The 22,019-nt window shown below is 47.4% G+C and overlaps 1 protein-coding gene across 12 annotated transcripts in view; it reads left to right on the top strand.

Moving 5' to 3' along the window:
- ADGRE1 (adhesion G protein-coupled receptor E1) overlaps positions 1–21,723 on the top strand; it is a 42,696-nt gene extending 20,973 nt beyond the window's left edge. For 7 of the 12 annotated variants that reach the window (XM_039910309.1, XM_029051894.1, XM_039910313.1 and 4 more), the window contains 19 exons: positions 559–705; positions 1,568–1,687; positions 1,836–1,982; positions 2,875–2,994; positions 4,035–4,181; positions 5,868–6,023; positions 7,753–7,856; positions 8,645–8,731; positions 9,324–9,501; positions 10,780–10,899; positions 11,710–11,912; positions 13,201–13,371; positions 14,981–15,175; positions 16,066–16,301; positions 17,947–18,013; positions 18,679–18,770; positions 20,322–20,490; positions 20,577–20,681; positions 21,355–21,723. In XM_039910309.1, coding sequence (XP_039766243.1) covers positions 559–705; positions 1,568–1,687; positions 1,836–1,982; positions 2,875–2,994; positions 4,035–4,181; positions 5,868–6,023; positions 7,753–7,856; positions 8,645–8,731; positions 9,324–9,501; positions 10,780–10,899; positions 11,710–11,912; positions 13,201–13,371; positions 14,981–15,175; positions 16,066–16,301; positions 17,947–18,013; positions 18,679–18,770; positions 20,322–20,490; positions 20,577–20,681; positions 21,355–21,390 — 2,600 coding nt within the window. In that variant the 3' untranslated portion in view covers positions 21,391–21,723. The remainder of the gene's footprint in view (positions 1–558; positions 706–1,567; positions 1,688–1,835; positions 1,983–2,874; positions 2,995–4,034; positions 4,182–5,867; positions 6,024–7,752; positions 7,857–8,644; positions 8,732–9,323; positions 9,502–10,779; positions 10,900–11,709; positions 11,913–13,200; positions 13,372–14,980; positions 15,176–16,065; positions 16,302–17,946; positions 18,014–18,678; positions 18,771–20,321; positions 20,491–20,576; positions 20,682–21,354) is intronic. The other 5 variants (XM_039910305.1, XM_039910306.1, XM_039910307.1 and 2 more) reach the window with 5 other exon arrangements.
- Positions 21,724–22,019: the final 296 nt, after the last annotated feature.

Below are 22,019 nucleotides of genomic sequence, written 5' to 3'. Positions count from 1 at the left end.
GATCAATGCCTACCACTAGGCTTGGAACAGACTTCTTTTGTATAAAGGAATGTGATTAAAGTGTTTTCTTACTTTAGTTACCACTGTGCATGTATCCCAGAATTTACAACAGTGTTTGACACGTTGTAAGCACTTAACAAAGATGATGATGATAATAATGATAACAATAATAATAATAATAACAATGATAATTAGGTATTACCACAACACCACTGACCTCTCAGCCCAGGCCTAGAATCTGAGTCAAGCCCTTCTGGCATTTGACAGGAACTTCTCCCCTTGCTTTCCAGATATTGATGAGTGTCTCCATAGTTCGGCCTGTCCTCAGAATTCTCACTGTCACAAAACTTTGGGGAGTTACTCCTGCACCTGCAAGGATGGCTTTGCTTTCAGGAATTCACAGTGTGAATGTTCTCTGGACATTCATTATTATTTGTACACTTGCAATTTTTATGGCTAATCTCATTTATGAACTCATGGGACTGTGAACTAGCCAAAGTCTAGCCTATAAAGCCCCCTAATTAGACTGGCTTCTCTGCCTCTTCTTCTGTCCTCCAGATGTTGATGAGTGTCTGGATACCACATCTTGTCCCGCAAATGCAGCTTGCAGCAATACTCATGGAAGGTATTTTTGCACTTGCAATAAGGGATTTGCATCGAGCAGTGGAGAAAAGAGGTTTGTAGGTCAAGGAGTGGAATGTAAAGGTGAGTGGAGAGCTAATTCTAGTCTAAAGCACCACCCCCAACTTTCCCTTTTACCATCTGGTGTCCCCTGAAATGCCCAAGTCGAGGGGAGGGGGGAAGGGGCTATCAGGAAACCTAACTACACAGTAATGATAATAATAATAATAATGATAATGTTGGTATTTGTTAAGCATTTACTATGTGCAGGGCACTGTTCTAAGTGCTGGGGTAGATACAGGGTAATCAGGTTGTCCCACGTGAGGCTCACAGTTAATCCCCATTTTACAGATGAGGTAACTGAGGCACAGAGAAGTTAAGTGACTTGCTCACAGTCACACAGCTGACAAGTGGCAGAGCCAGATTCGAACCCATGACCTCTGACTCCCAAGCCCTGGCTCTTTCCACTGAGCCACGCTCCTTCTCTATTGTGGTTGTGGCCTGCCTCGGGTTTTTGACAACTTTTTACCCAAGTGGCTAGCACACATGACCTACAGGGCCAGTAGGACCAAGTCAGAATGGATATGTGCTCTGACTGAAAGAAACCTCACAGTTCTTGAGAGTAGTTCAGTGAGATTAATGCTAGTATTCTTGTTGATATATGATCAAAATTGATCAACGGCTACCACTAGGCTTGGAACAGTCCTCTTTTGCATTAATGAATGTGATTAAAATGTTTTCTTACTTTAGTTATCACTGTACATGTATCCCAGAATTTAGAACAGTGTTTGACACATAGTTAGCACTTAACAAATATGATGATGATAATATTAATAGTAATAATAACAACGTATTATCACAACACCACTGACCTCTTTAGCCGAGGTCTAGATCCCGAGTCAAGCCCTTCCGGCATTTGACAGGAACTTCTCCCCTTGCTTTCCAGATATTGATGAGTGTCTCCATAGTTCGGCCTGTCCTCAGAATTCTGACTGTCACAACACTTTGGGGAGTTACTCCTGCACCTGCAAGGATGGCTTTGCTTTGAGGAATTCACAGTGCGAAGGTTCTGTGGACATTCATTCTTGTTTATAAATTTGCAATTTTTATGACTAACCTCATTTATGAACTTGTTGGACTGTGAACTAGCCAAAGTCTAGCCTATAAAGCCGCCTAACTAGACTGGATTCTATGTCTCCTCTTCTGTTCTCCAGATGTTGATGAGTGTCTGCACACCACAGCTTGTCCTGCAAATGCAACTTGCAGGAACACCCGTGGAAAATATTTTTGCACTTGCAATGAAGGATTTGCATCAAGCAGTGGAGAACAGCAGTTTGTGGGTCAAGGAGTTGAATGTAAAGGTGAGTGGAGAGCTAGATCCAAACAAGGGGACTGAGACTTATATTTGGTGGAACAGCTTTCAAAAGGCCTGCAAGAAAAATAATCGATGGTCATAATGATAATATTAATGCTTATTACGTGTTAAACCATGGGGTAGATACAAGATTAAGAGATTGGACTCACCTCTACCACCTCTGCATGGATGATTCTCACATCTACCTCACTAAAGTCCTGACCTTTCTCCTCTGCAACCTTGTATTCCCTCCTGCCTTGGGCTCCAGTAGCTCCCATTGTGGAGGAGAAACTCAAGCCCAGATCTCCACTGACAAAGCGAAGTGGAGAATCAGTGCTATTTTCTGGATGCCTCCAGTACAAACTCCAACTTTTCCCTGGACCATCTGGTGTCTCCTGAAATGCCTAAGTCGGGGAAGGGGTGGGGGTGGGAGGGTCATTAGGAGACCTAAGTGAATGCAGTGTGCGACCTGCCTCAGTTTTACCAATGATTTTTACCCAAGTGGCTAGCACACGTGACCTACAGGGCCAGCAGGATCTAGTCAGAATTGATATGTGCCCTGTGTGAAAAAGGTTCATAGTTCTTGAGAGTAGTTCACTTGGATCAATGTCAGTATTCTCACTGACGTAATCAAAACTGATCAATGGCTAGCGCTAGGTTTATAACAGTCCCCTTTATACTAATAAATATGATCAAACTGTTTTATAGTTTTATTATTGCTTTGCAGGTAACTTGCATTTATCCCAGTGCCGAGAACAGTGCTTGACACGAAAAATATAATAATAACCATCATAATAATAATATATTACTCGCAATACCCCTGGCCTCTTCAACCGGGGCCTAGAATCCAAGTCAGGTCCTTACAGAATTTAACGGGAACTTCTGCCCTTGTTTTCCAGATATTGATGAGTGTCTCCAAAGTTCTGCCTGTCTTCAGAATTTCAACTGTCATAACACAGTGGGGAGTTATTCCTGCACCTGCAAGAATGGCTTTGTCTTTAGGAATTCACAATGTGAAGGTTCTGTGGACATTCATTCTTAGTTGTAAACTTGTAATTTTTCTGGCTAACCTCATCTCTGAACTTGTGGGACTGTGAACTAGCCAATGTCTATTCATTCATTCATTCATTCATTCATTCATTCAATTAATCGTATTTATTGAGCTTACTGTGTGCTGAGCACTGTACTAAGTGCTTGGGAAAGTACAACACAGCAATAAAGAGTGACAATCCCTGCTCACAACAAGCTCACAGTCTGCGGGGGGAGACAGTCATCAATACACATAAACAGACATCAATATAAATTAATAAAATTACAGATAAGTGCTGTGGGGCAGGGATGGGAGGGAAGAGTAAGTCAGGGCAAGACAAAAGGGAGTGGCAGATGAGGAAAAGTGGGGCTTAGTCTAGGAAGGCCTCTAGGAGATGTGTCTTCGGTAAGCCTTTGAAGGGGAGGAGAGTAATTTTCTGGTGGATTTGAGGAGGGAGGGCGTTCCAGGCCAGAGGTAGGACATGGGCCAGGGGTCAGCGGTGAGACAGGTGAGATCGAGGCACAGTGAGAAGGTTAGCAACAGAGGACTTAAGTGTGTGGGCTGGGTTGTAGAAGGAGAGAAGTGAGGTGAGGTAGGAGGGGTCAAGGTGATGGACTGTTTTCAAGTCAGTGGTGAGGAGTTTTCGTTTGGAAGGGAGGTGGATAAGCAACCACTGAAGTTTTTTGAGGAAGGGGGGTGACGTACTGAATGTTTCTGTAAAAGATGATCTGGGCAGCAGAGTGAAGTATGGAGTGGAGTGATGAAGTATGGAGTGGAGGTTGGGAGGTCAGCAAGGAGGCTGATGCAGTAATGTAGGTGCGATAGGATGAGAGATTATATTAACGAAGTAGCAGTTTGGATGGAGAGGAAAGTGCTGATGTTGTGGAGATGAGATTGACAGGATTTGGGGACGGATTGAATATGTGGATTGAATGAGAGAGTGGAGTCAAGGATAACGCCAAGGTTAAGGTCTAGCCTATAAAGCCACCTAACTAGACTGGCCTCTCTGTCTCCTCTTCTGTCCTCCAGATGTTGATGAGTGTCTGGACACCACAGCTTGTCCTGCATATGCAACTTGCAGCAACACTCAAGGAAAATATTTTTGCACTTGCAAAGGGGGATTTGCATCGAGCAGTGGAGAACAGCGGTTTGTGGGTCAAGGAGTGGAATGTAGAGGTGAGTGGAGAGCTGGTTCCAAACAAGGGGACCGAGACTTATAGTTGACGTAACAGTTTTCTAAAGGCCTCCAGTAAAAATAATAATAATAGTAGTAGTAATAATACTTATTAAGTGCTTACCCTGTTCAGAGCATTATACTCAGTGAATACACAAGTGGGAATTTGATGTAGCCCCTAGCCCTGGAGAGATTCACAAAAAGCAGTGTGGCCTACTGGATAGAGCACAGGCTTGAGACTCTGGGGACCTGGGTTCTAATCCTGGATCCGCCACCTGTCTGCTTTGTGACTTCAGACAAGTCATTTAACTTCAGCGTGGCTCAGTGGAACGAGCACGGGTTTGGGAGTCAGAGGTCATGGGTTTGAATTCCAGCTCTGCCACCTGTCAGCCGGGTGACTGTGGGCAAGTCACTTAACTTCTCTGTACCTCAGTTCCCTCATCTGTCAAATGGGGATGAAGACTGTGAGCCTCACGTGGGACAACCTGTTGACCCTGTATCACACCCAGCGCTTAGAACAGTGCTCTGCACATAGTAAGCACTTAGCAAATCCCAACATCATTATTATTATTATTGTTAATATTCTCTGTGCTTTAGTTCCCTCATCTGTAAAACTGGGATTAAGACCGTGAGCCCCATGAGGGGCATGGAATGTGTTCATTCTGATTATTTTGTATCTACCCCAGCGCTTAGTACAGTGCCTGGCACACAATAAATACCATTTTAAAAAATCAGAAAATATTAGGCAGGAGAGGCGACTGGTGACAGACACATAAAGAGAGATGAAACAAAACAGTAAGACAACATAAAGTTTTGAAAAACTACACAAAATTAAAACAAAAATCCATAGGGTACTATGACTAGAGGAGGAAAATAATCATTAATGGTAATAGTTATAGTATTGAATGCTTACTCTTTTTTAAACTCTGGGATAGATACAAGATTATGAAATGGGACACTGTCCCTGTCCCACAATCTACATCACAGTCTAAAAAGGAGGGAGCACAAGGATCTTAATCTCCATTTTACAGATGAGGAGATTGAGGGCCAGAGAGATTAGAGAAGCACTGTGGCTCAGTGGAAGGAGCATGGGTTTGGGAGTCAGAGAAAGTGGGTTCTAATCCCAACTCTGCCACCTGTCTGCTGTGTGACCTTGGGCAAGCCACTTCACTTCTCTGTGCCTCAGTTACCTCATCTGTAAAATGGGGATTAAGACTGTGAGCCCCACGTGGGACAACCTGATCACCTTGTATCTATCCCAGCGCTTAGAACAGTACTTGGCACATAGTATGCACTTAACAAATACCATAATTATTATTATTAAGTGACTTGCCTAAATGTATCAAGCAGACCAGTGGCAGACCAAGGCTTCAAACTAGGGTAATAAAAATAATGGTAATTATGGTATTTGTTAAGCACTTACTATGTGCCAAGCACTGTTCTAGGCGCTGGGGTAGATACATAGTAATCAGGTTGGACACAGTCCCTGTCCCACATGGGGCTTCACAGTCTTAATCCCCATTTTACAGATGAGGGTAATAGAGGCATGGAGAAGTGAAGTGACTTGCTCAAGGTCACACAGCAGACCTCCTGACTCCCAGTCCTACATGCTTTTTTCTGGGCCAAGCTGCCTCATAATGTAATCTTTTCCTACTCTTATGGATAATTTGTTGAATTCTTCCATCTAGATATCGATGAATGTTCCTTGGATCCTGCCCTGTGTGGGCCAAATGCTGTCTGCAGTAACACCATAGGGAGGTTCATATGTAGTTGCACAACTGGATTCCTACCTTCTAAAGTTGGCCCTGGGAGACATGGTGATCCCAGCCACTTGAACTGCACAAGTAAGAGTCACTGGGAGGTTGTTAAGCATCTATGTCAATCAATCGATGTTTACTGAACGTTTACTGGGTGCAGAGCCCTGTACAATAGAACAGAGGTGTACAGAGTACAATAGAACAGAGGTGGTAGACATGGTTTCTGCCCTCGAGCTACAGTCTAGAGTTACACTTAGATTTGGAAGAAAAGCATTCGCCTTTCCCAATGGAAGCAGTGTGGCGTAGTGGGAAGAGCATGGGCTTGGAAGTCAGAGGACCTGGGTTTTAATCCCCGCTCCGCCACTTGTCTTCTGTGTGTGATGCTGGGCAAGGCATTTCACTTCTCTGTGCCTCAGTAACCTCATCTGCAAAATGGGGTTTGAGACTGTGAGCCCCATATAGGATAGGGACTGTGTCCAACCCCATTTGCTCTACCCCAGTGCTTAGTACAGTGCCTGGCACCTGGTAAGTGCTTAACAAGTACCATAACTATGTGAGACATGGCTTGTGTCCAATCTGATTGTCTTGTATCTATCCCAGCACTTCGTACAATGCCTGGCACAAAATAAGGGCTTAATAAATACCATTAAAAAGAGGGGTTGCTTGCAAAGTTCTAAAGTCAAAGTCTTTTGCTCCGAAGATGGCGGGAGATTGAGTGGTGCCTGAATTTGCCCCTTTTCCTTGACTGTGGATTGAACAGCAAGAGCAAAGTTTTTCCTCTGTGGCCAAGAACAGTTGGCCTGAATCTGACTGTGTTTTTGCAGCCTGTGTGTGCTTCTAGATTGACTGGGAATCCACCTGTTTAATAGCTGGTGCTCGGGAGTTTGACCTCACTTATCCCTATGCCAGTTTCCTGATTGCTAGGAGATACCATAAGACTCCCAGGTTTGCAGAGGGCTGGGCAGATGAGATACATCAATACTACTGATTGGAAGGAGAAGAGCCCATAACGATCTTTAGAGTATTTATGTGTGTGTATATAATGTATAAAATACCATAAAAATATTTAATAAAATAATTATTTTGACCTCTGTAGTTGCAGATAATCTTACTCTTGCCTCTCCTGTTAGAGAGTAATAATAATAATTTGTTAAGCACCTACTCTGTGCCGAGCACTGAACTGAGCTCTGGGTGGGAATACAAGCAAATCAGGTTGGACACAGTCACTGAATAATATATAGTTATTAAATGAAGCAGCATGGCCTAGTGGAAAGAGCATGGGCCTGGGAGTCAGAAGCCCTGAGTTCTAATCCTGGCCCTGCCAAATGCTTGCTGTGTGACCTTAACTTCTCTATGTCTCAGTTCTCCTGTTCTCCCTCCTACATAGACTGTGAACCCTATGTGGATCAGGGACTGTGTCCATCCTAATCCACTTGTACCTACCCTAGCGCTTAGAACAGCATTTGGTAAGCGCTTAAAATAACATAAAATTGTTTAACAAAATAATTATTGTGACCTTCCTAGTTGCAGATAATCTTATGTTTGCCTCTCCTGTTAGAGTGTAATAATAATAATTTGTTAAGCACCTACTATGTGCCAGGTACTGTACTGAGCTCTGGGTGGGAGTACAAGCAAATCAGGTTGGACACAGTCCCTACTCCACATGGGGCTCATTGTGGGCTGGAGAGAAATCACTTCATCACTCTATATTTCCCAAGCACCGGGTTCAGTGCAAGGCACCAAATGGAGTGCAAAACATGTTATAACTACCGTTACTTCTAAGGTATTTACACCGTGACTATTTGGTATCTCGTAGGGGCTCCTTTCAAGTGCCAGATCGACTTTGTGCAGAAATATGCCCTGGAGCAACAGTGCCAAAACCTGTCATTAGGAGAGAAACACGGGAACTTATCTGAATATGTAGGTAATCATTTCTTGGGTTCTGGCCTCGCAGGGGTCCTGATTGCCAATAGAATCACAAGGCGGGACTGTGGCCCAGTCCCAAATTGAAATAGCCCCTATGCTGCCCCAGGATGTTAGCGGTCAACCCTTCCCTTTTCTCAGAGATCTCCAGCGAGGGGGAAGTCATGACGGCCCTGAGGGTAGAACTGATGGTCCCTGCCATTAAATTTGGTTAGAATCCACACTTTGGAGAGTCTGCCATTTTAAGTTTTCAGATTTCACGAACTTCCCCCACATTTGGGTCCCTCAGAACACTTTAGTTATTTTTTTCATGGCAGAAAATACTACTAATTTTCAAATTTGCACCAAATGGTGACTGTTTTTCCCTAGCACAAAGATAGCCTTTCATATATCTAATCATGCTCGTGGTAGAAACATTATTTTATAAGCACTCCCATGTGTCAGGTGCTTTATGATACTCCAACAGCTACTCATTCCTCAAATAGAAAGATCATAGGCCTGGGAGTCAGAGGACTTGGGTGGGTGACTTTGGGCAAGTCACCTAACTTCCCTATGCCTCAGTTACCTCATCTGTAAAATGGGGATTAAGACCGTGAGCCCCACATGGGACATGTCCTGTATCCAACCTGATTAACTTAGTTTAGTACGCTGCCCTGCACTTAATAAGCATTTAACAAATTCCACTAAAAAACAAGAACACGTTATTGGGTTTGAATTCAGGGTTCAATGCTTACGTGCTTAATTCCAAATGAAATCTCTTTACTGATTCCTTCGTGGCATGGCAGGCTTCTTTCTGTGCCTTGATGAATGCCACATCCAGTGCTCTTGAAGACACCTGTGGAAAGAAAGTGAACTCCACCGTCTCATTGGAGGTAACCACTTCTGGGTTTGTGATCATCCATATTTTGGTGAAGTGGAAACTCTTGAGTGAAAGTCGGAGGAATCTAGGGCCACGATTGGTTTGCACCTTTGTTTCAGACGTGGGTGGTTCGACCCAAGAGATTTTGAGTTTCTCCTGGTGGGGACACTGGCTTCCTGTCTCAGCATATTTCTCCTTAATTGCCTCATACGACGAGATTGGGTCAAGAATGGGAAGGCAAGGTGAAAGGTGGCTCTTTGTTATAGAAGTAGTAATAGAAATAGTAGCATTTAGGTGCGTATCTGTAATTTATTTATTTATATTAATGTCTGCCTCCTCCTCTAGACTGTAAGTTAGTTGTGAGCAGGGAATATGTCTGTTATATTGTTATACTGTACTCTCCCAAGTGCTTAGCTCAGTGGTCTGCACACAGAAAGCGCTCAATAAATAAGACTGACTGATTCTTAAGCTCTTACTGTGGGCAGAGCACTGTACTAAATGGTGGAAGAGAATACACAGGTGGGAATTAAACATGGTACCTGTTCCTCATGGAGCTCGCAAACTAAAAATGTGAAGAAAAATCATCTTTGTCCCTCACCCGGCAGAAAACAGCAAGGAATTTTGGCTCCATCCTTGAAAAGACTGCTATTTGGTCCAACCTGAGTAAGGAAGAAGCCTCCGCCACAGCCACTGCCTTTCTGAAGAGTGTAGAGAGTGCCACAATGGCCGCTTTTAACACCCCCTCAGTAAACACCAGCCAGATTGTGAGAAGCGAATACCTAGGTGGGTCGGTCCTGCTTCCAAAAAACCTGCACTCGCTCTTTGCCCAGCACCACACCCCTGCCCGTCTGTTCGCTCGGTGCCAGAAGCGGGAGCGTGACTGGCTAGGCTGAGAGAGTGTGGGTGGCACTGAGCAAGCCACTCTGGCGCTATAATCGTATCAGCAATTCCTCTGCAGTCTCAGGCCCCAGGCTTGCCCATCGTTCTCCACAGGAGACTCCAATGTTCTCACCAAGCCGGGTACCACAGCTGCTTGCGTTATTCCGAATGCTCCCTGCTTGACTTTCCTATCTGACAGACCACCACTCTCCCCACCACCAAAGCCTTGCTAAAATCCCATCTCCTCCAAGAGGCCTTCCCTGACTACATCCTCATTTCCCCTAGTCCCTCTCCCTTCTGCATCCCCTGTGCACTTGAATCCGTACCCTTTATTCACACCACCTTCAGCCCCACAGCACTCACGCACGTATTCATAATTTCTTTGTTTATATCAGTGTCTGTTTCCCCTCTAGACTGTGAGCTCCTTGTGGGCAGGGAACATGTCTACCAACTCTATTGTACTGTACTCTCCCAAGCGCTTATTATAGTGCTGTGCACAGAGTAAGCACCCAATAAAGACCACTGATTGAGCAGCAGCATGGCCTATAGGACAGGGCATGGGCCTGGGAGTCAGAGAGACCTGGGTTCTAATTCTGACTCCTCCACTTGTCTGCTGTGTGACCTTGGGCCAGTCACTTTACTTCCCTGTGCTTTAGTTACCTCATCTGTAAAATGGGGATTAAGATTGCGAGCCCCATGTAGGACAGGGACTGTGTCCAACCTGATTAGTTTGTATCTACCCCAGCTCTTAGAACAGTGCTTGGCACATTATAAGTGCTTAACAAATACCATCATCATCATCATCATCATCATCATTGATTGATTGATCTCAGGGCTTGACTGTACCCAAATATAGCTTTGCCCATGGCAGTTTCTTCCTTCCGGGTCCTCCTCCCTTTCCAGCCTGGGCAACCCATTCCAACTCACAGCCTGCCTGTCCCTAGCTCCGTCACTACCTGCCCCATATGTTTGGCCCAAGAGACTCCTCTCCAAGTTCAGCCTCGAGCCTCTTCTCACCTTGCTCTGCTTCATTCACTCTCTCTCTCTCTCTCTCTCTCAGGTGGACCAAAAAGCTCAGGGTCTCCTCCCTTTTTTCTCTGGCTACCGGTGGGTTGAACTTTAATCCTGAGAGCGGATTGGCATCGAAACATTCAACCGGCTATTCCATTCTCCTCTTTTCAGACATTGAAAGCAAAGTCATCGAAAAAGGCTGCAGCATGGAAAAAGAAGTGTTCAGACTGAAAGCCAAAGGTGATATGCTGCAGATCGACTGTGATGCAGTCTCTGGGGAAACGTCCCAAGGTAAATCATTGCCTCCAATAATTCCAGGAGAGCATCTGGGGAAATGGTTCAGAAAGAATAGATACCTGGACTGAGAAGCACCGTGGTCTAGTGGATAGAGCACGGGCCTGGGAGTCAGCAGGACCTGGGTTCTAATTCCGGCTCTGCCACTTGTCTGCTGTGTGACCATGGGCAAGTCACTTCACTTCTCTGTGCCTCAGTTCCCTCATCTGTAAAATGGAGATGAAGACTTTGAGCCCTATGTGGGACAGGGACCATGTCCCATCCAATTATGTCACATCTACCCCAGCGCTTAGTACAGTGCCTGGCACAAGGGAAGCGCTTAACAAATACCACAGTTATTATTATCAATAATATTGAGGTGCAGAACTGGGAAACCTCCAAAGCAGTTTAATGCATCTAGATGCATGAGCGAGGTGGGCCCAGTCGGGAATTCGGCAGTTGGACCCTCCACTTGACAGGCCGCTGATGGGACCCGTTACATTCCCACTCTCGGTTGGGCTGGTGGAAGGCGAACTGGCCGGCAGAGCACGCACCAAAGGAAGGTGAAAGAGTGGAGAAGAGGCCACCCGATCTTCCTCTTCTGCAGCCCCCACTGGGGCTACCCCTGCTGCCACTGCCGTGGCTGAACTGGCTGAGCCCCGGGCCAGTTCCTGGCCACTATGCCATGTTTTGGCCTATGCCAAAAGGCTCCAGGAAGCCAAATCTGGACAGTGAGTGGATGAGGAAGTAGAGGAGAAGGGGGATGAGTCTTAAACTAGGCGGTTGAAGGAAATGACCTGTCCTGCCTGCTTTGGGAATGATTGCCAGGCCCCAGTGGAGTGACTTTTGTCTCCTTCGTGGGCCTGGAGTCCATTCTGGATGAGAACTTCTTCCACGAGCTACATGACAGCAGCTCTGCCGGCACCAAGAGGCAGGTAAAGATGAATTCTCGAGTAGTGGGGGCCACCATCACCATCCAGAAAAGCATCAACTTCTCCAAACCTGTCATCTACATTTTGGAGAATATCGTGGTAAGGACGGTGTCGGTCCTGTGCAACCCTGTTAGGCACCAGGCATCTCTGAGCACTAGAATCTCTGGAACGAGATGACCAACCTACCCACTGTGCTTCATTCTTGTCTCTCTCACCTTTGACCTCTTCCTCACACACTTCCTCCTTCCAGGAACTCCCTCCTCCTCCAAGTCTGTCAAACTACTGCCCTCCCAATGTTCAGAGCCCTTCTGAATTCACATCTCCTTCAGGAGGCCTTCCCTGATTAATCTCTCATCTCCCCATCCTCAATCCCCCACAACGGCCACTTTGACACTTCCACATTACCCAGCCACGTGGATATTCACACCCAACAGTTGCACTTACATATATTTCTTTACACTCTTTTGCTTCCTTCTCCCTTTAGTTTCTTTTAGCGTCTGTCTCCCCTGCTAGATTACGAACCCCTTGAGGGCAGGGATCATGTCTACCTACTCTACGGTACTCTCCCCTTAGTCCGGTGCCCCTACACAGAGTAAGCACTAAGTGAATATGACCGACTGATTGATCGGCTGATTAATAGCCACAAGCAGCGTGGTCCAGTGGATAGAGCACAGGCCTGGAAGTCGGAAGGACCTGGGTTCTAATCCTGGCTTCACCACTTGTCTGCTGTGTGACCTTAGTCAAGTCACTTCACTTCGCTGTGCCTCAGTTACCTCATCTGTAAAATGGGGATTGAGACTGGGAGCCCCATGTAGAACAGCGACTGCGTCCAACCTGATTTGCTCGTATCCACCCCGGCGTTTAGTACAGTGCCTTGCATGTAATAAGCACTTAACAAATACCATAATTTGGGTGTTTTTTAGTAGACCATCAGCTCCTTGTATTGTATTCTCCCAAGCGCCTAGAAGAGTGCTCTGCACAGAGTAAGGACTCAGTACCATTGAATGATTGAATTGAGGTTGAATGCCTCAGCACTCCTGCTTTCAATTTTCCTAAGAATGTGGCAATATCTCGGCTTCCTATGGACCAAACTCCTGGCATAGCTCCACATTCAAATCCCCAAGTTTGTCATCGATATCAAATCACTCCATTTCAAGCTGGTAGCTGGTAGCTGGTAGCCTAGGTAAAGAATGCTAGGCAATAACAGTATCTCTGACCTTGAAGTGAAGCTGCATCATCATGCTTTGGGGTACACAGTGACTTGGGAGTACTTGTGAAAGAAAGCCCTCACTGTCTACCTTCACGAAAGATCTGAAAAATTTGCCTGAAATAAAACCTGTTCCCAGACTAAATCAAACTCTTTTATTCTATCCCTTTCATTCTCCAGCCAAAGATTTACTCAGACCAGTTAATCTGTGTCTCCTGGGTTTCGGATGGCCATGATGGATGGTGGACATCTGCAGGATGTAAGATGGAGAACTCCAATGTGACACATTCAGTGTGTAGCTGCAGACACTTGGCCAACCTGGCCATCATCATGGCTTCCGGGGAGATAACGGTAAATGGGACTCTTCCCTTTGACCCATTAGCTCAGGCTGGCCAAGAAGAGCTCTGCCCGTGAGGAGCTGAATCAGGTATCTGAGAGTTCTGGGTCCCCGGAGGAGCGAATGAGTGGTGGTCTTTTCCAGCCCCTGCCGGTAGGGTCAGAAAGGGGGAACGAAGGCAGTGGATTTTCTGTGGGAGCGACAAGTGGGTGAAGTACACAGATGTTGGACCGAGCAATCCAGGGAGAGCAGGGCCTTGTGATGCCAATCTTTTGTCACCTAGAGGTGACACTGCTGGGTAACTGAGGAACAAGTACCTGGATGCGACAAGGTGGTCTCGGTCTAGTTGTCGATCTGTCAGTAATCCATAGTCTCTACTGAGCGCTAACCATGAGCAGAACACTGGACTAAATACCCGGGAGAAGACAATACAGTAGAATTGGTCAACACAATCTCTTGTCCTCGATAGTTGGGGCAAACAGGCACCCACTGAAAATGTAGAGCATCACACTCTTCCGAGTATCTTCAAAAGGCTGCAAATACTGATCCGACTGCTCCTCTTGAGCCCCATTTACAGGCATCCTGGCACTGTTACAGGATTGAACTAAGCAGGGAAAACAGCTGAACCCACTGTGCCGACTGCAAAATCTGGTCTGGAGAGGTGACCCAGAGCCGGTGTATTGATTGGTTTTGATCAGATGATCCGGGTCCCCTAAAGTGTGAGCTACTCTCATGGGTGGGTTAGCCAACTCTTCACGGCTAAGCGGTACTCTTTCTTTCAAGCTCAGGGGCACTTTTTAGCAAATGCCACTGCAGCGTCCCAAGATCTGAGTTCATCAGAGCTGGGGTTCAAGGCTGTTGACTTTTCAGTGCCCATCCCCTAGGCTCTGCAGTGTGTGAAGTGATTTCCAGGGGTCAACGTAAATTGCAGAGTTGCTAAGAGACTGTCACGGGAGCCCGGCCAGAGTTCACCCAGCCACACACACAAACACACACACACATACGTACATGCATGTTTGCTCAGTAGATCCCTTTCCTGATGGATGGAGCACAGGCCTGGGAGCCAGAAGGTCGTGGGTTCTATTCCCGGCTCTGCCACTCGTCTGCTATGTGACCTTGGGCAAGTCACTTCACTTCTCTGGGCCTGTTACCTCATCTGTAAAAATGGGGCTCAAGACTGTGAGCCCCACAGGGGACGGGGACTGTGTCCAACCCGATTTGCTTGTATCCAACCCAGCGCTTAGTACATTCCCTGGCACATAGTAAGCACTTAAATACCATAATTATTATTATAAGCCAAGAGGAACTGGAGAAAAGGAGATTCACAGTCAGCTGAATTTCTCTCAACATCTCTCTGACTCTACCCACCCTTAGTGTTCAGGTTTCCATTTGCTGAACAAGAGATCAGCTGATTTGACTCCAGAGAAAGTGACAGGTTTGGACCAACAGAATAGATTATCAGAGGCCTGGGATGGTTTAGGGGTGGCTCAGCGTGAAGATGGGGGGTATGGATTGGAACACCTCCTGAGGTCCTATTCTGCCTTTGGATCATGGGATTCAGTGGCGTGACCTGGAAGGTGCTGGCCAGTGAAGTTCTGGGTGTGTATCCGTCTTTCCTTCCAGATGGACTTGGCCTTATTTGTGATCAGCCACGTGGGATTGATCCTCTCTCTGCTGTGCCTCTGCTTGGCCATCATCACTTTTCTACAGTGCCGCTCCATCCAGAACCCCAACACCTCCATCCATCTGCATCTCTGTGTGTGTCTCTTCCTGGCTGAGCTCCTCTTTCTCACTGGAGTGGACAAGACCGACAACAAGGTCAAGAGCCCCAAACTCCCTCCTGACGCCCCCCACCCCAGCGTGAGCCTCACAGCAGAGCAACACAGAGGCAGATGAGCCGGGCTTATTTCTTGGCCACCATTTGGATCTGATACCAGTAAAGGGGTTTCAGCCAACGGGCCCGCCTCCTTCCCTTCCACCCCAGATCAGGCTTTTTGATCATTGTGAGCCCCTCTGCACCCTGTGGGAAGCCCCTATTCGGGACCCCTTCTTGCCTATATCTGAGGGGGTGGTGCTGAGATAGCTGCTCTGGGCTTGGCGGGGGGGAGGGGGACAGGCGACCCTGCCTCAGTGGGCCCACCCCTGGGTACCATTCCTAACACAAATCTTGGAGGTGAGTTGAAAAGACATGGAGGGGTTGTCCCCCTGGCGGGATCTGGCCCAAACCAGGCCACTTCGTGGATTCGGGGTTGATGATGATGGTATTCGTTAAGTGCTTACTATGTGCCAACCACTGCTCTAAGCACTGGGGGAGATACAAAGTTATCAGGTTGTCCCAGGTGGGGCTCACAGTCTTAATCCTCGTTTTCCAGATGAGGTTACTGAGGCAGAGAGAAGTTTAATGACTTGCCCAAAGTCACACAGCTGACAAGTGGTAGAACCGGGATTAGAACCCACAGCCTCTGACTCCCAAGCCCGTGCTCTTTCCACTAAGCCACGCTGCTTGTCTGGTGGGGAGTGAGGAGCACTTCCTCGGAATCAGCCTAGTCTCCAGGGATCAGCTGGGCTTGGGCCAGATCCCTAGGGACTTCTTGTGAGCCCTCCGAGATGGTGACCGGGTTACCTGCCATGGGATTTAGGGGCTCTGGCTCCCTCGAAGGAGGACCCATATCAGCTGAACATGTCTTCTTCTCCCTCCGCCCCTGCAGACCTTATGTGCTGTCATTGCTGGCCTGCTGCACTACCTCTTCCTGGCTTGCTTCACCTGGATGCTGGTGGAGGCTGTGATGCTTTTTCTCACGGTCCGGAACTTGAAAGTTGTGAACTACTTCAGCTCCCGCAACATCAAGGTGCAGCACCTCTGTGTCTTTGGCTATGGATTCCCAGGAGTGATTGTGGCCGCGGCTGCAGGAATCCAATCTAGGGATTACGGGATGCACAATCGGTAATGTTTCATCGACATCCAGATCCTGGGGGTGGTGCTGTTGATTTGTAATAATACTAATAATTATGGCATTTGTTAAGCGCTTACTATGTGCCAGGCACTGTACTAGGCACAGGGGTGGATACAGGCAAATCAGGTTGGACACAGACCCTGTCCCACCTGAGGTTCACTGTCTCAATCCCTATTTTACAGATGAGGTTACTGAGCCACAGAGAAGTGAAGTGACTTGTCCAAGGTCACACAGCAGACAAGTGGCGGAGCAGGGATTAGAACCCATGACCTCCTGACTCCCAGGCCCATGCTCTACCCACTAAGCCATGCTGCTTGTCTTAAAGGACAGACTCATTTATTCATTCAGTTGTATTTATTGAAGGCTTACTGTGTGCAGAGCACTGTACTTGTAGTCAAGTGGAGCACTGTTCTGGATTTACAAATTGCTTTGGGATCCTTTGAAAGTCTTTCTGGTCTTTGGGGACTGATGATCAGATGGGGTTGGGAAATCAGAGAAGCAGCATGGCCTAGTGGCTAGAGCTCGGGCCCGGGAGTCAGAAAGACCTGTGCTCTAATCCCAGCTACACCACTTTTCTACTGTGTGATCTTGGGCAAATCACTTAACTTATCTGTGCCTCAGTTACCTCATGTGTATAATGGGGATTAATACTGTTAGCCCCAAGTGGGACAAAGACTGTGTCCACCCTGATTAGCTTGTATTTACCACAGGGCTTAGTACAGTTCCTGCCATATAGTAAGCACTTAGCAAATAGCATTTTTTTTTAATGCAGTGATTTGCTTAGTGGCACCTGGTGAGCATTTCCTCGAGCATCTCCACAGCTTGAAGTGCTGGGGAGGTGTGGGGAGAGAGACACACTAGGGTTGTTTTCTATTTCAGCAGCAGATTGAGGCCTTTTTGGACTTGGAATTGAATTGGAGGGCATGAGTATGGTCATCAGACATCCTGATTTGGCTAAATGGGACCCGTTTTGGAGACTGTCCCACCACCTTCTTTAGGTGTCGTGGGCTACATTTAAGTCCCAAAACATCAAAGCTTAGCAGAACACCAGTCCTTTACACCAAATGGCCGACAGAGAGGTCTGGCGTCTCAGCTGATGAGAGAGGCGACATTGAGAGGGAAACTCACGCCTATGTCAGCCCACATCTCCCTGTCTGCGTAGAAGGGGTGAAGAGGAAAACAGACAGAGAGAGGGGAGGGGAGGTGCCACCAGGGTCAAAAGCAGTTCTGTCCTCCTCTCTCTGGCATTATCTTCATCTCTCCTCCACCTCTTTTCCTATTCTTCTCTCCATCTCTTCGTCCTTCTCTTTTCTCAATTCCTCTCTGACTCTCTTACTTCTGTCTCACAGCCCTGGTCCCTTCAGGCGTACTCTAGACTGCCTCGAGGAACAATAAGGCAAAGAAAACAGAAATGGACAAGCAACCCACCAGTTCATTTGGCCACATTGCTCCCTTCATTGCTTTGTCCAGCCTCATTAGTCCATTTCCGTTTCCAGCCACTGTGGCAGTCCAGGCAGTGGCCCTGTCTTCCAGCCCAAATGGCAGTGACCCTGACCTGTGGGGATTCGCAAGCCGAGGATGATTCAGTGACACGGGGTGACATTAACACTGAGTCTTCCCATCCTCTTTCTACAGCTGCTGGCTGAACACAGAGTCAGGGTTCATCTGGAGTTTCCTGGGGCCTGTTTGTTGCATTATTGTGGTATGTCAATCTCCGGTCAAGGACCATTCTCAGTCTTTCAGGGAAGGCTAGAGGAGTTATGGGAGGTTTAGAGGCAGCAAGTAGTTGTGCAAGAAGTGGGTATCTATAATAGTTGGCCTACAGGATTTGGGAGGGCCGTAACTTTTGCAAGTTGGCCTACATCCTCCCTCCATTATTTTTTTTTTTCTGAGGGGGAGAACTGCCCTAAAAGTTAGAGGAAGGTCCTGTCACTTTTATAGACACCTATGCGAGAGCTGAGGATTAATGGGAGGGTTGGGGCGGTGGGGCAGGGGGGCGGGGGCGAGGTGTGAACGAAAGTCACGTGGGGTTGATGTGGGAAGGTGTGACTGGATCTGGGGCAACTTCCCTGTCACCTCATCAGATGCCTGCAGTAGATCGAAATGCCGGATCTCCTGGTGAAGCCCGTTTGAGCCTGTGAAGACAGTGCTAAGCACTACCCAGAGAGGGCTGCCATCTTAAAGGAGACCAAACGGATATGATATTGAGTAGACATACTTCCAAAAGGCATTCGGGCCAAATGCTTTAGAAAATCGAATCCGGGCCCAAATGAAATGCAATGCGATGCCGTACTCTTCACCCCAAGGACACTGGGTGGAAAATTGCAAGTTCCAATTCTGATAAGTTTCTTTGGCTTTTGTTGTTAGATCAATTTGATCCTTTTTACATTGACTTTATGGATCCTGAGAGAGAAGCTTGCGACTGTCAACGCGAATGTGTCTACTCTCAGGAACACCAGGTAGTACTGATTAAAGGCAGAAGGAAAAAGGGTTATTTTGGGTTTGTGTATATGATGGGGTGAGTGGGAGAAGGAAGAAGAGGGAAGTTGTCCCCCGAATAGTCGCAGCTAAAATTGTGCCAGAGCTTACTGGAGCTCAGCCCTGGGACCCGTGGGCAGATCCCTGGCACCTCGACCCAGCAGTCCACCGTTCCTCCTAAATTATGCTGTGAGCATAATTTAGGCACCTCACCCTCCGTCTGACTCTGCTAGAACATTGCCTCTGGCCAGGGCCGCTCTGTCTCCCAGGAAGATTTATAAGGCTGCATCCTGGAAGTATAAGAGTTTCCGCTGCTTGAGCTCCTCCTTTCCTGTCAACAAATAAATTAAGCCGGGCAAATGGCCACCTAAAGTTGAAAAATAGCTGGTTGGGAAAGATAAAAGGTGGCTGGTGACTTAACCAAATTTCAGCTAAGGTGACCAGGTTTGCCCTGGTCTAGGGCAGGATGAGGGTGGTGTTTCTAGGAGCCAGGCCAAAGAGGGATGGAGGCAGAGTGGGGAAAGGAGAGAAGCAGCTTGATCTAGTAGAAAGAGCACGGGCCCGGGAGTCAGAGGACCTGGGTTCTAATCCCAGCTCTGCCAATTGCTTGCTGTGTGACCTTGGACATATCCCTTAATAATAATAATAATAATGATAATGTTGGTATTTGTTAAGTGCTTACTATGTGCCGAGCACTGTTCTAAGCGCTGGGGTAGACACAGGGGAATCAGGTTGTCCCACATGGGGCTCACAGTCTTAATCCCCATTTTACAGATGAGGTAACTGAGGCACCGAGAAGTGAAGTGACTTGCCCAAAGTCACACAGCTGACAAGTGGCTGAGCCGGGATTCGAACCCATGACCTCTGACTCCAAAGCCCATGCTCTTTCCACTGAGCCACACTAACTTCTCTGTGCCTCAGTCTCCTCAACTGTAAAATGGGGGATTTTAAAATGGCAGAGCTGTTCTCCCTCCTACTTAGACACTGAGCCCTAGGTGGGACGGGGACTGTGTTTGACCTAATTAACTTGAATAGAAGCAGCATGGAGTAGTGGATAGAGCATAGGCCTGGGAGTCAGAAGGTCAAGGGTTCTAATCCAGGGTCCACCACTCATCTGCTGGGGGACCTTGGGCAAGTACCTTCACCTCTCTGTGCCTCAGTTACCTCATCTGTAAAATGAGGATTGAGACTGTGAACCCCACGTGGGACAGGAACTGTGCCCAACCCAATTAGCTTGTATCCATAGAGTTCCTGGCACACAGTATGCGCTTAACAAATACCACAGGTATTATTACCCCAGCATTTAGAACAGTGTTTGACACATAGTAAGCGCTTAACAAATACCATAAAAAAGAGTGGGGGAGAGAACATACCTCCTCCTCCCTCTTCTTCCTCCATCACTTTGGCACCACCATCCTGCCATGCAGCCCCTTCCCCAACCCCCATCCACGGTCTCCTCTGGGAAATGATCCTGTCTCCTGCAGGCTAAGTTTCAGAAATTGATCTCTTCTTTTCAAATCTCCTCGACTCAGGGTACTGACATTGAAAGCCTCCGCTCAGCTCTTCATTCTGGGCTGCACCTGGATTTTAGGGATTTTCCAGTTGGGCCCCGCAGCCAAAGTCATGGCATATTTATTCACCATCATCAACAGCCTGCAGGGAGTGTTCATATTCTTCATTCACTGCGTCCTCAATCGCCAGGTAAAAGCTGCTCCCTATTCAGCAGGGGCTGACTTTCCTGCCACTGTTAGGGGCATGGGCCACTGACTATGTTTCTAAATCCCCAGGTGAGAGACGAGTACAGGAGATGTATTACGGGGATCTCAAAACGCAGCACCAAAACCCACACTTCTGGAGTTATGCTGTCAACTATCACTTCCAGCTCCAAAACGGTAAGAGGATTGCTCAGGCCAAAGTTGATCCTCTCCCTCTCTCCCGGCTCCACCTCCCACCACCTGAAACGGTGGCTCCAGCAGATGGAAGGTGGTGAGGGGAGGGGGAGAATACCTTCGCAAGGGCCATGCCGGGGTCTTCTAACAGTCGCAGTGGACCCCATGACATCTCCCCCAACCCTCTACTCCCCAAACCCCAGGGGACCTGGACCTCTGGAGCCGCCCCTTTTCACCCAAATGGTAAAACAGATCTGACTGCATATGAACTAAAGTTAGAGGATCCTTACAAGTTCCAAGCCAGGCAGAGGTTTTGCCATAACGGAATAGATGGCCACAGGACAGCTGAGATGTGTGATCTAGGAAGCAGGAATTGAGGATCAGACTCTGGACTAAGCAGCTACCTTTGATGACCTAGGAAATGACACTAACAGCCCTGTTCTAGCTAAACAGGAAGATCTCTTTTTTGTCTTGTCTTGGCCGGGCTATCTACTTTTCTACGGGGCCCTCTTGGGGTTTGTGGTGGCGAAGCCAAGCAGAATGTGGTTTTGACTCACTGGCCTTTAAATCTGGCTGACAGTGGGCCAATAGCGAGTGTCTGAAATGGATTCATCCAGCAAAATGCCTCCGGGAATATTGTTTTCTAATTCTAGATATCTTCTTCTCTGCTTTCTAGGGAGATTGCCCTGGAGTTTCCTTGGACAAAGCTTAATGCAATAACAGGCGGGCATCGGGATGGATGGGGCTCCTATCTCCTTTAACAACCTGTCCCTGCAGGGTGAGGTGGGAGGTCAACTTTCTCCTGCTGACAGTCTGGGAAAACTTTGGAGAGCTCGCTTTCTTCCTCAGGTTGGGGACATCCCACCTAGTTCTCGACGACCCCGCTGGACAACAGAAGAGGAAAGCGTATGATTGGAAAACTCTACCTTGCATTTTTTCTCCTTTTTTTTTCTAAAGCTTACTATCGAAATGAAGAATGCTAGCATTAAAGAAAGTCCTAAAGATTTGTAACGTGAGCATCGGCAATACAGTTAGGATGACAGCCTGCCTGGCTTCCACATCATTTCCCATTTAACTGCCTTTCATCTTCAAATATGACGCTCTCGGTGAACATCAGGTGCAGTGGGGTTGGTAGCTGGAAATCTCCGTGGGTGGCGGTCAGTCCTCACCCACTGGACACGCTTAGAGATCGTCCTTGGCTGTCCTGCCATATGTGTGATTTGCAGCAGCTGGAGATGTTTTAGGGTCAGCCTTTTGCTACCATGATCTTGCGAAGGCCTTTGGTCGAAAGGAGTCCCCTTTCACCCCCACCCCTGCCCCAGGTTGGAGGGTTGCCGCCTC

This window comes from Ornithorhynchus anatinus, chromosome X1 (genome assembly GCF_004115215.2).
Source record: "Ornithorhynchus anatinus isolate Pmale09 chromosome X1, mOrnAna1.pri.v4, whole genome shotgun sequence".
In the NCBI taxonomy this organism is placed as follows: Eukaryota; Metazoa; Chordata; class Mammalia; order Monotremata; family Ornithorhynchidae; genus Ornithorhynchus; species Ornithorhynchus anatinus.
This window is presented reverse-complemented; position numbering and strand designations above follow the sequence as displayed.